General features: G+C 43.3%; 1 protein-coding gene across 1 annotated transcript; it reads left to right on the forward strand.

The window, feature by feature from the left end:
• Positions 1 to 6,937: 6,937 nt before the first annotated feature.
• On the forward strand, positions 6,938 to 7,471 carry LOC121877292 (PGC-1 and ERR-induced regulator in muscle protein 1-like). Its single transcript, XM_042382971.1, has one exon. It carries the CDS (start codon positions 6,938 to 6,940, stop codon positions 7,469 to 7,471), a length of 534 nt encoding a protein of 177 aa, XP_042238905.1.
• The last annotated feature ends 5,418 nt before the right edge of the window (positions 7,472 to 12,889 follow it).

Genomic DNA, 12,889 nt, shown 5'->3' on the forward strand with positions numbered 1-12,889 from the left:
GAAGGGCATAGGGATGGTGGTGGGGATGGTGTTGGGCGTGGGATGGTGGAGGCGTGGGGATGGTGGGTGGTGGTGGTGGGCGTGGGGATGGTGTTGGGCGAGTGGATATGGTGAAGGGCATAGGGATGGTGGTGGGCGGGGATGGTGTTGGGCGAGTGGATATGGTGAAGGGCATAGGGATGGTGGTGGGCGTGGGGATGGTGTTGGGCGTGGGGATGGAGTTGGGCGAGTGGATATGGTGAAGGGCATAGGGATGGTGGTGGGCGTGGGGATGGTGTTGGGCGTGGGATGGTGGAGGGCGTGGGGATGGTGTTGGGCGTGGGGATGGTGGTGGGCGTGGGGATGGTGTTGGGCGAGTGGATATGGTGAAGGGAATAGGGATGGTGGTGGGCGTGGGGATGGTGTTGGGCGTGGGGATGGTGTTGGGCGTGGGGATGGTGGAGGGCGAGTGATATGGTGAAGGGCATAGGGATGGTGGTGGGCGTGGGGATGGTGTTGGGCGTGGGATGGTGGTGGGCGTGGATGGTGTTGGGCGTGGGGATGGTGGGGATGGTGGATGGTGGAGGGGCGTGGGGATGGTGTTGGGCGAGTGGATATGGTGAAGGGCATGGGGCTGGTGGTGGGCGTGGGGATGGTGTTGGGCGAGTGGATATGGTGAAGGGTAGGGATGGTGGTGGGCGTGGGGATGGTGGAGGGCGGGGATGGTGTTGGGCGAGTGGATATGGTGAAGGGCATAGGGATGGTGGTGGGCGTGGGGGATGGTGGTGGGCGTGGGGATGGTGGTGGGCGTGGGGATGGTGTTGGGCGTGGGGAATGGTTTACAGGTAAGGTAGAAAGAGTGAGTAACAGGAGGTGGGTGGGTACTGTGAGCCAGGAACACCAGCTGGAGGCAAGATGGGTGGGTGGTTGGGTGGGTGGGTGGGTTGGTTGGTTGGTGAGTTGGTTGGTGGATGGGAAGGAAGACGACCTCTGTTTACTTATTTGTAAGTTACTTAGGGACTTTTTCTTACTCTCTCTTACTTCTTTCCTGAATCTCCTTATTCTCGTGTTTATTCTCTTACTCCTACAGTTCCTCATTCTATCCTTTATCGTGTATATATTTTTCTCCTCCTTACTGTAATTTATCTTCACTATCATAATCTCTCTTCCTTCTCATCCTCTTACTGTTGGACCTCTTCCTTTCCCTTACTCCTTCTGGACCTTTCCCTCTCCTCCTCGCCCCCAACCCCGCCCCTCCCCCTTTTCCTCAACCTCTCCCCTTCTTCCTACTCCTCTCTCCCTGGTTCTCCTCCCTTCCCCTCGTCCTTCTCTTCGCTCCCCTCCTCCTCTTCCGTTTCCTCTCCCCCTCTTCATCCTCTTTCTCTCTCTCTTCCTCCCCCTCTTCCTCCCTCTCCCCTTCTTCCTCCCCTCTCCTCTTTTCTCCTTTCCCTTTCGTCCCCTCCTCTCCCCTCTTTCCGACCCCCCCCCTCCCGCCCTTCGTCCTTACCTAACCTAACCCCATCTTCCTCCTCTCCCCGTCCCGTCCCTCCCTCTTCTTCCTCCTCTCCTCTTCGTCCTCCTCCTCTGCTCTTCGTCCATCTCCTCTCCTCTTCGTCCTTCTCCTATCCCCTGGTCCTCCTCATTCCCCCTTTCCTCTTCTCTTCTTCGTTCTCTTCCTCTCCCATTTTCCTCTTCCTCTGCCCCTCGTCTTCCTGTTCTTCCCGCCCCTCGTCCCCTTCTTCCTCCTCCTCATCCTCCTCCCTCCCCCCCTCCCGTGGGAAGCTGAGGCGTGTTTCCTGGGATCGATGATGGAATTTGGAGATTAAATATGATGTCTTAGGGGTGTTCCATCTTGTACTTTATATACATTTGTTTGTTTTTTCCTTTTCTGTTACTTTTTTTCTTAGTTATATTTTCCCTTTGTTACTTTTTTCCCTTTCTCACATTTTTTTTCCTTTTCTGTTACTTTATTCTTTCCTTTATTCGTGTGTTTTAATGTTTAATTTTGTACACCTGTTCTGCCACCATTAATTACGATCTACTCCCCAAGGGGCTTTTGTTTATGTCTGACTTAGTCTGTTTTACCTTTGTTTGAGAGAGAGAGAAAGAGTGTGTTTTTTTTTCTGTGTATGTGTTGAAAAAAATCCCTAAAAAAAAAACAGGGTAACCGATTTTTTATTTGTGAAACTCGGTAGAGGGGCCGTTGTTTAGCAAGGGAAAAAAAAAAGATATATTCGGTTTTGGGTGATATAGATTATATTTAGTTTACAGTCAAAGTGCACGACCATCATTACAGACACTAAAAAAAATAATTGTTGCCCTGGATTTAATGATAGGCAAAGGAGTAAAAATAGCCGTACTGTTGAATGTAGATCGTGGGTCAAGTTCAAGGTGAGAGACAACCTTTGATAAAACAGATCACGTAAAGATTAAGCACCATAGTTTATTTTACCTAATAATTAAACACCCTAACACTACCTGGGGGGGGGGGGTGTGTTAGGGTTAGGTTAGATTAAGTTAACGTTAGTGTGTTTAATTATCAGGTAAAAAAAACTATGGTGTTTAATCTTCAGGTGATGCAATAAGATTCGGTTTGGTTATACATATCAAAGAGTACAGGATTATTGTTAACTTTGGTGTATTTACTTTATTTGACTTATATTAGCGATAAACACCAGTTAGTATAATTAGTATTAGACTGATTAATATTTGTACTACTCTTCCTGTAGTGATGTTTTGTAATTATTATGATAAAATACCTGGTATATGATAATTAATATAACAATAATATCTAGAGTATTTATCAAGTTATTTATTTACTTATTTTTTGTTAACAACTGCTCTTAATATTTCACTTGTTATTTTTTAGTATTGTTAAGTCTTTATCGTATTTTCATCCCTCCATCTTCCTTATCTCTTCTATCTGTATCCTTCAGGGTATTTTTGCCTCTCTTTCTTAACCTTCACACCCATGATTCTACGGCTTATTTTTCCTGGTCTATATTTTTCTTTACTTTTTTTGTTCCTCATTCTTCGTAATTTTCTTCTTTCGTTTCCTTTTTTTCTTTCTTTCTGTATTTACGTGGTGTTATTTTCTTTTTTCTTTCAGTTCTATTTACTTCTTTTTCTTCACTTATCTTTTCATTATTATTATCTTCCACGTCATCTCTTCCCTCATTCTTTACCTCCTTCTTATACACATTATCCGTTACTTCATCCTTCTCTAGTTCATTCTCCATTTTCTTCTCTTCTTTCATTATCCCTTTTTCCTCTGATTTAATTCTCCTCTTCTCATCTTCTTTCATTTTCCTTTTCCTTCTTCTCTTCTTTCATTCTCGCCTACCTTCTCTTCTTTCATTCTCTCTTTCTTCCTCTTACCCTCATTCTTCGCCTCGTCTTCATCCTATCATTATTGTTATTTCCTATTTATACTCGCCTTTTTTAGCCACCGTTTTTCCATTATCTCTTGTTCCTCTTTAATGTCCCCCTTCTTTATTTGTTACCCTACGTCACTTTACACTTCATCATACACTTTATTACGCCATTGTTTTATTTTACTCTCGCTTTTCCACCTCTTTGGTTCCTTGTCTCCGTGATTATAATCTTTATCTCAATGTTTTCTTTATTCTGTTTATTTTATTACCTTCTTCTTCTTCTTCCTCTGTAATGACTGAGTTATGGTAATACTATTATATTTCACTGTTTTGATGTATTTTCCTTTTCCATTTTGTCTATTTTATATTCTTGTGATTTTTGTTTCCGTTCACCGTTCTCTAATGGTTTATATACTCAGCAGGTGTAATCAGGCACCTGTAGTCAGTGCCACACCTTTATGTACCTGTTAACCTGTATACTGTACATCATGGTCGTCTGCCATGCTATCATTGTAGTGTATCTTTTATAACAGGTGTAAAGGAGGAAGCTTTAGATGTGTGTAGGGACGGGTTTGTGCGGTGGCGGGAACGGAGGTTATGTTAGTATATATAACTCTTCTCTTTACATTTACATGCAAAAGGACACACGTGTACGTTTATGCACTTATTTTTGTCGAACATATTTATATGGACATGTGTAAGTACACTATACACAGAGAGGCGTGTACAGTTATCCCAACACACTGAGAGCACACATCTGTGCATAGAAAACCACAAGTGATCGCGGGCCCTTCGTGCCCTTGTGAAAGTTTGAACGCTCGTGACAGCGTACAGCGAATGAGAGTGCACCGAGTCCGAAGACTTGCATGGTTAATTAGGGTGCGCCAAGTTCGTAGACTTGCATCGTTTTCGATCTTAAATAAAATGGTTAATTAATTCCTTCCTAAAGAAACCATCGACATGGGACCAAGTTTGTTCCACTCTACGATTTTTTTGCGATTTTTCCACCAAGTTTGATGAAAAACTATTGTGCCGTTTCGGCTGCCCAGAACAGACAGACAGACAGACAGACAGACAGACACACGGCTAGTCCTATAGTATATTATATAAAACACACACACACACACACAGTAACTTTGGTGATCTTAAACATTGTGTGTGCAGAAGAACAGGATGGTACTGCCGCTGCCTCCACTAACTAGCAACTTGAAGAGCTAACTTATGGCTGTAGTTTTTCATAGTTCCCTACAACCTCGCTTACACGAAACCCGCTACTTGGCCGGTAACTAAAACTCGAGGTACACAAGTTTGTCACTGATGTGTGTTAATTGTGTTTCTCGCCAATCAAATTTAATGCAAGTATTTTCACGGATGATTTTAGAGTGTTGGTTTAAGAATTCTATAGGTTCTCTTATCCGCAGTGTGAACAAGCTGGTGGGCAGTCTAGATTAGGTAGTTTTTTTCTTCTGGGCTGTATAAGATGAGAGTAGTGTGTCCCGCGAGGGAGTGTTGGAGAGAAAACCTCCCCGGGTCTGACCAAATCGCTCACTCCATACCACGCTGAAGAGCCACACTAATTGTAAACAATCTCTTGACCTCTTATGATTTAATTAAAAGGTCAAACAGTAGTTTTGTATAGTAACTCTTCTGAGTAGGCAGTAAGGACGGCGTCAACACACAGGCTAATGTTTAACAACTGGTCAGTGTGTTGTTAGAGGCGAGCTTTGACAACACAGTATTTATATTTTTCATATATGCACATTTCCCCCACTTGCACCTCTTCTTCTCAGGTTACTTGAATTTCTTCAATGTCATTGTGAAATTTTATGTTTTTAGAGCATATACAGTAGATAACGGGCTTAGAAATGCGTCATATAATCCTATAATGCCAGTGAGGTAGAGTGGAAGGACTAAATCGAGTTTTTAATTACTCCTCGATCATGCGTAAGTTTGATAAAACCTTGTAGATTATGGAGGTCATTGTGGCCGTATCAGACCTCCGCCCTCCCGGGATAATCCATGCGGGATCAAAGCGATAACTCACCTAATAATTTTGGGTTTTCGATGGTGTAGATGAGTTAAAATATATTGGGATATTACATGTGACTAATGGTTGGTTGTGTTCACGGAGGATGTAGAGAGAAGCTGAGAGGTAGAGTCTGGAGCGTGTACGAGGGGTCAGCAAGCGTATCTCTGGCTGGAAATATAAATGATCTTTATCTTTGCCCTGTGAAGTAAAGGTGGAACACTGCCTCTTGTGGATTTTAGGAAGTTTATTTATTTTTTATTCATTAGTGGTAATTTTTAGTTTGCCCAGTGTTTGTCCACTCCCTCGTCAGGTTCTGCCACACACTTAGCAAGGTGTTGAACAGTGGCTGTAACTGTAGGGCTACTCTAATGTATGTTTTTAGAAGTTGTATTAAGTATTAGCAGTGTTATTCACGTCCTTTATCTTTGATTTTTTAACCCCCAATATATAGCTTATATTTGTAGGTTGTCACAAGTAATATATTTGTCTAGTATAAACATTGCGGATGTCTCCTTTCTCGCGTCATGTAAAAGATAGTTAAGTATACTGTATACACCCGGCACTGACAGGCCTACTTACGCAATCACCTCGACGTGGGTAACTAATAACATACTTCAGAATTATATTTTTACATCACCCGCCGACTGTTGACGCACAGTACAGTACCAGGTTGTGGCTCCTTCAGGCTGGCGTGTACATAAGTCATTCGGTGAATGGTTAAGTTGTAGGCTTTAGTTTGGGACAAGTTATTATACGAGAACAATATATATATATATATATATATATATATATATATATATATATAAGAGCGAGGCTGGTCAACATAGACCATTAGGAGATGTTTAACCAGAAATAAATTTCTCACAAACTCCGCCAAAAGCCAATTACTTGATAACTTAAAAATTTAGTGACCTTATCAGTTGATAGGGTATCTGGTCCACGCTGTTAAGTTTGGATTACGACACTTACTGCCATGTGAACATAAAGGTTATTTTCCCCTTTACAATATGACCATGTAACTATCTCACTGAGATTCTCCAAAAACTTAGACTCCGCTGAAAAAGGATTTTGGAGTTTGAAATTTTGTGTTCATCCATTAATGTTATGTGAGTTTTATAATTCTGGTTTAGGAGAAAGCATTACAGGAAATCGCTCTTTACTGCTGTTTATGGAAACTCATAAATATTGCTGAAGGACATTATTGCCAATAGCTTTGTTCAGCCTTTCCGATGTTGTTATAGAACATTTTGGACTAAAGTATCACGTATCTGTAACTAACTGTGAATAAAGTAATACTGATATTAAAGAGGAGAGGAAAAATATAGCGCATCATTAATATTATATCAAATTTACATGTTTGAATATTTGCAAAAACTCAAGAAAACTCAAATGAAATGTTTTCAGGTTCTCAAAAAGAAAAATATACTGGTCAGGTAAAAAATCAGATAATATTTTGGTTTTCCCAAATACTGTACTGACCGCAATACATTTACTTGGGGATCCTGGCACTTGGCGTGACTCTGCCAGGACTGGTACAGTACAGTGGGTGCCTAAGATGCCCGCCAGCCTTCACGCCAGCCATCAGGAGCACAACACGCCAGCCTTCAGCATCACGCCACGCCAGCCTTCAGCATCACGCCACGCCAGCCTTCAGCATCACGCCACGCCAGCCTTCAGCATCACGCCACGCCAGCCTTCAGCAGCACGCCACGCCAGCCTTCAGCATCACGCCACGCCAGCCTTCAGCAACACGCCACGCCAGCCTTCAGCAACACGCCACGCCAGCCTTCAGCAACACGCCACGCCAGCCTTCAGCAGCACGCCACGCCAGCTTTCGGCAGCACGCCACGCCAGCTCTCAAGAGCACACCACGCCAGCCTTCAGCATCACGCCACGCCAGCCTTCAGCATCACGCCACGCCAGCCTTCGGCATCACGCCACGCCAGCCTTCAGCATCACGCCGCAGCCTTCAGCATCACGCACGCCAGCCTTCAGCATCACGCCACGCCAGCTTTCAGCAACACGCCACGCCAGCCTTCAGCAACACGCCACGCCAGCCTTCAGCAACACGCCACGCCAGCCTTCATGAGCACACCACGCCAGCCTTCAGGAGCAACCACGCCAGCCTTCAGGAGCACACCACGCCAGCCTTCAGGAGCACACCACGCCAGCCACTACCACTGTACACCAAGTGTCCACCCACCTCGTGTAGATATTTGTGGCTGGCAAAAAAAAAAACTCTATATATAGGAGAGGGCGAGGGGAGAGGATATCAGAAAAGTTATAAAAGTTATCAAAAGGGAAGAAAAACGGTTGATTTTTTTATGGAGAGATCGTGTGAATGAGAAAAACCTAGAAGTCTGAAATCGTGTAGAAATAATAGTTGAAGGCAAAAGAGAACAGTTAAGAGAGAACTAGAGGCTAGATAGTTAAACAGAGTGAAGAAAAAATATGTAAAAATAAAACCAGGGCGTTTGGTCGATAAAGTAAGAAGAGAGTAAGAGAGAAGAGTTACGAGACAGAGAAAGCAACAGAAAGAGAAAAAAATACCTGGGAGAGTGAGGCACGAGAGACGCCACGCAAGGCAGACCTTGAAATAGCCAAACCCAACATTACTCTTGCCAACCACTCGGTATAGCTCGGGCTGGCTACCGGCGGGGTCGCAACGCTAGAAGGGTCAGTGTCCTCCCCCTTACCTGAGGTCAGGCAGGTGTTCGTGTCATTACCCTGGTTAACGGGGAGGAGGGGAAAAGGTCAATGTATTCTATGGTCCTCAGGGGTCAGTGTTACCACTCTTGTCAGGGCGGATCATTGTCACTCTTCCCCCTTAAAGTCAAGCGTGCAACAGATCCGTGTCAGCCCCTTTGGTTATAGGTAGTAGTTGTCCTCTTTACATACATCCTCAGGTATCATTGTCCCCTCCCTCCTCCCTACACCCATCCTCTCCTCCAGGTCACAGAGGAAAATCCCTGTAGATGTTCCTAGTGCAGGAAAATCTAGGTTTAATCTCTTTACTACCGATAGTTTCCTCGTGAATGCTGACACACACAAAATAAAAGGTCCTGTTGGGTTCACCTTGGTGCCCTGAGTGCGACCCCGTGCCCAAAGAATTTTTTGGGACATCGAGTCAAATAGGTCGCTTGTGGTTGGTTAGCTAAGTCTTGCGTGGAGTGTTTTCCACGCGAGGCTAAGATTGTCATAAAGGGGACGAAGGCTGAACCTGGGTGCGGCAGCTGCTGCCAATAAAAACTACTCCGGTACTCTGAGAATTTTGGAGTATTTAAAGTATTCTTGATGTAGAGTGCGTGTTGTTACAGTGCTTTGGTCTTCCTCCTTGGTGTAAACTAGATGTTGGTACAGCATAAATCTGTAGTTAGTAGACTACAAAATAGATTTAGCACAATAAATAAATAGCGCAGGGAGAGTTCAACCTAGTTTTGTCAGATTTTATCTTGGCTAAAGATTAAAGGCCTAGTGTATCTGGAATTTCCACCAATTTTGGTTGACAGAGGATCTGAATGAGGTAATGTGAATAGAAAAAGCGTGGGCCCTCCCTTATCCTCGTGGGCAGAGAATGGGCACATAGTGATAGCCAGGTCGGGTATAGTATCATAAGAGTGACGGAAGAAGTACCTATAAATAGCGACAACGATGAGTTACCCCTGAACTGTGTAGAAGAACCACGTGCAGGGAACCAACAGGACAAGATTCCTTTGGTATACGAGTCTTACTCAGAATACTGTTGACTTCACGTGTACTGTACATATGTACCTGCGAACTTGCACATATCCGGTATATGTAGACTCTGTATATAGATATACGCGTTAGCACAACCCAAAAACACACACACATATCCCAGGAGGTATCCCTAGATAAGCGAGTATTTACATATGCACAGACAGACAAACAGGCATACAAGAATATGCACGCATAACCTACGTGCTCTCTCACACACACACGCACTGTGCTTGAATACTTCTCACGCAAATGTGAATAACAAAGTGCGCGGCCAGATATACTGCCTCACACTCCTGTACTCACGCAGTTGTAAATAAGTTACCATCTATGTATAGAACTAAACAAATAATCTATTTGAAATATTGTGTAACATTCAGTGCCATAATATGCTAACCACAGAGGTTAATTATTCTGACCCTTTGTAAACCATACTCTGTAATCCTTTTGTGCTACCGCTCTCAGGATGAGTGTGGGGTGCACAATAAACTAGCAGCTGTAAGTGAAAAATAATCAGAGAGAGAGAGAGAGAGAGAGAGAGAGAGAGAGAGAGAGAGAGAGAGAGAGAGAGAGACTCTTGACTTGGGAAGAGAAAAGTTTCATACTGGATATTTTTCCCTCTCACTCTACCTCCCCCATACACCTTGGAATAGCAGTAAATAATGCATTGTACTCCATTACTATGCATGGTGCAGGAAGACACCCCTGTCATGGTTGTCCTTCACCAGTGTAGAGACTGGAAGAACTTACGACAGTCAGGTCTAGTTGCTGATGCTGGGAGTTTGGTTCATTGTCTGAGTATGTAAGTGGTGATAGTGCTGGTGATTGTGGTGGTGATTGTGGTGGTGATAATAGTGGTGGTGTTAGTGGCGGTAATAGTGGTGACAGTGGTGGTATTAGTGGTGATGATAGTTGTGGTGGTATCAATGGTGTTAGTAATGGTTTTATTGACATGACGGTTAATACACTGCTCGTAAAGTTGATGGTGAAATTATGAGGTTGATTATATTAGTTGTAAGGGATAATAGTGCTGACGAAGATAGTACCATCGTTGCAGGTACTGATTATAATGACAAAATTAGCGACGGGTCTTAGCATAAACTTTACAAAGATGATCACACTATAGAAAATATTGAAGATTGTTTGGATGAAGATGATTGTGGTTAATGAGGGTATCGATAATGGCAAAGAAGATTAGTTAAATTATAAAGGGAATGTATAATAATTAATTGATTGTAAGAAAAAATATATTAATCGTTTATATATTGTGAGTTAATGGTGGTAGTTATGATGATGAAGACGATAGTAGAATTAATGAGGGTGATGGAAGATAGTGAGAGATGTGGGTCACGCATGACTGTACATAATTTAGGTGAGGTAAGAGTCCATTATGTTGATGATGGCGGGGGTGAAGGTGTGGCTGGCAGTAAGCACATATACACAGTTAAGTTCATATTCCCTACACGCACCACCACCAAGACTACATTTTTAACATACTTGCTATTAGTTAAAAGAACCTTGAAAATTACCCCGAGACACGAAACCTCTTCTGAGAAAAAGAAAATCTACCTTTTTATCTTTACGAAGGAAATATTTTTCAGTCGTGGGTTTAAATATCAAGACAATATGTGTGTTAACCCCAAGATGTTTTACGCTATCTTCTGGTGATACTAACCTCGAAATTCACACTGCAGTCTGTGTTATTTTATTGGCTGCCTAACTGTCACTACGATAACACCATTCTCTCTATCAAATTCAGACATGGTTCACTACGCAAGACAGAGTAGAGTGGCTTTTTTGAGACACGCTATATGCTGAGGAGATGCTTAGAGCTGAGACACGCTCTGAGGAGATGTTTAGAGCTGAGACATGCTATACACTGGAGAGATGTTTAGAACTGAGACGCGCTATATAGTGAGGAGATGTTTAGAGCTGAGACACGCTATACACTGAGGAGATGTTTAGAGCTGAGACACGCTATACACTGAGGAGATGTTTAGAGCTGAGACACGCAATACACTGAGGAGATGTTTAGAGCTGAGACACGCTATACACTGAGATGTTTAGAGCTGAGACACGCTATACACTGGGGAGATGTTTAGAGCTGAGACACGCTATACACTGAGATGTTTAGAGCTGAGACACGCTATACACTGAGATGTTTAGAGCTGAGACACGTTATACACTGAGATGTTTAGAGCTGAGACACGCTATACACTGGGGAGATGTTTAGAGCTAAGACACGCTATACACTGAGGAGATGTTTAGAGCTGAAACACGCTATACACTGAGGAGATGTTTAGAGCTGAAACACGCTATACACTGAGGAGATTTTAGAGCTGAGACACACGCTCTGAGGAGATGTTTAGAGCTGAGACATGCTACACTGGAGAAGATGTTTGAGGCTGAGACACGGTATACACTGAGGAGATGTTTTAGAGCTGAGACACGCTCTGGGGAGATGTTTAGAGCTGAGAGACACGCTATACACTGAGGAGATGTTTAGAGCTGAGACACGCTATATACTGAGATGTTTAGAGCCGAGCCACGCTATACCTGAGGGAGATGTTTAGAGCTAAGACACGCTATACACTGAGGAGATGTTTAGGCTGACACGCTGTTACACTGAGGAGATGTTTAGAAGCTGAGACACGCTCTGAGGGAGATGTTTAGAGCTGAGACATGCTACTGGAGAGAGAGATGTTTAGAGCTGAGACACGGTATACACTGAGGAGATGTTTAGAGCTGAGACACGCTCTGAGGAGATGTTTAGAGCTGAGACATGCTACACTGGAGAGATGTTTAGCACAGAGACGCTATACACTGGAGAAATGTTTAGAGCTGAGACACGCTATACACTGAGGAGATGTTTAGAGCAGAGACACGCTATATACTGAGATATTTAGAGCCGAGCCACGCTATACACTGGGGAGATGTTTAGAGCTAAGACACGCTATACACTGAGGAGATGTTTAGAGCTGAAACACGCTGTACACTGAGGAGATGTTTAGAGCCGAGCCACGCTATACACTGAGGAGATGTTTAGAGCTGAGACACGCTATACACTGGGGAGATGTTTAGAGCTAAGACACGCTATACACTGAGGAGATGTTTAGAGCTGAAACACGCTATACACTGAGGAGATGTTTAGAGCTGAAACACGCTATACACTGAGGAGATTTTAATTAGTTTAACAAATTTATTGGCAAAGCTTGTAGTACAGTTTGCCTATTCTGATTAATTCAGTCAGGTCTTGACACTGAGGGTGGTATCACTTCTCACTGCCACGCAGGACAGAGGTTCATACACAAAGAAATACATCATATTCATTAACAGTGAAAAACGTAACACCCCACTCAAACCCACATGATCACTCAACCATACCCACGTCAGCACAACACACAACATACATGTGGGTAATGTCACTGTTCACTGCCATGCAGGACAGAGGTTCGTACACAAAGAGATGCATCATATTCATTGACAGTACATATACATATATATACACACACACATACATATAAATACATATATACACATACATATATATATATATACATATATATACATATACATACATATATACATACATACACACACACACACACACACACACACACACACACACACACACACACACACACACACACACACACACACACACACACACACACACACACACACACACACACATACACACACACACACTCTCACACACACACACGCACATACATACATACATATACTGTTTAGAGCTGAGACACGCTATAGG

Source organism: Homarus americanus, unplaced genomic scaffold (assembly GCF_018991925.1).
Source record: "Homarus americanus isolate GMGI-L3 unplaced genomic scaffold, GMGI_Hamer_2.0 scaffold367, whole genome shotgun sequence".
Lineage (NCBI taxonomy): Eukaryota > Metazoa > Arthropoda > Malacostraca > Decapoda > Nephropidae > Homarus > Homarus americanus.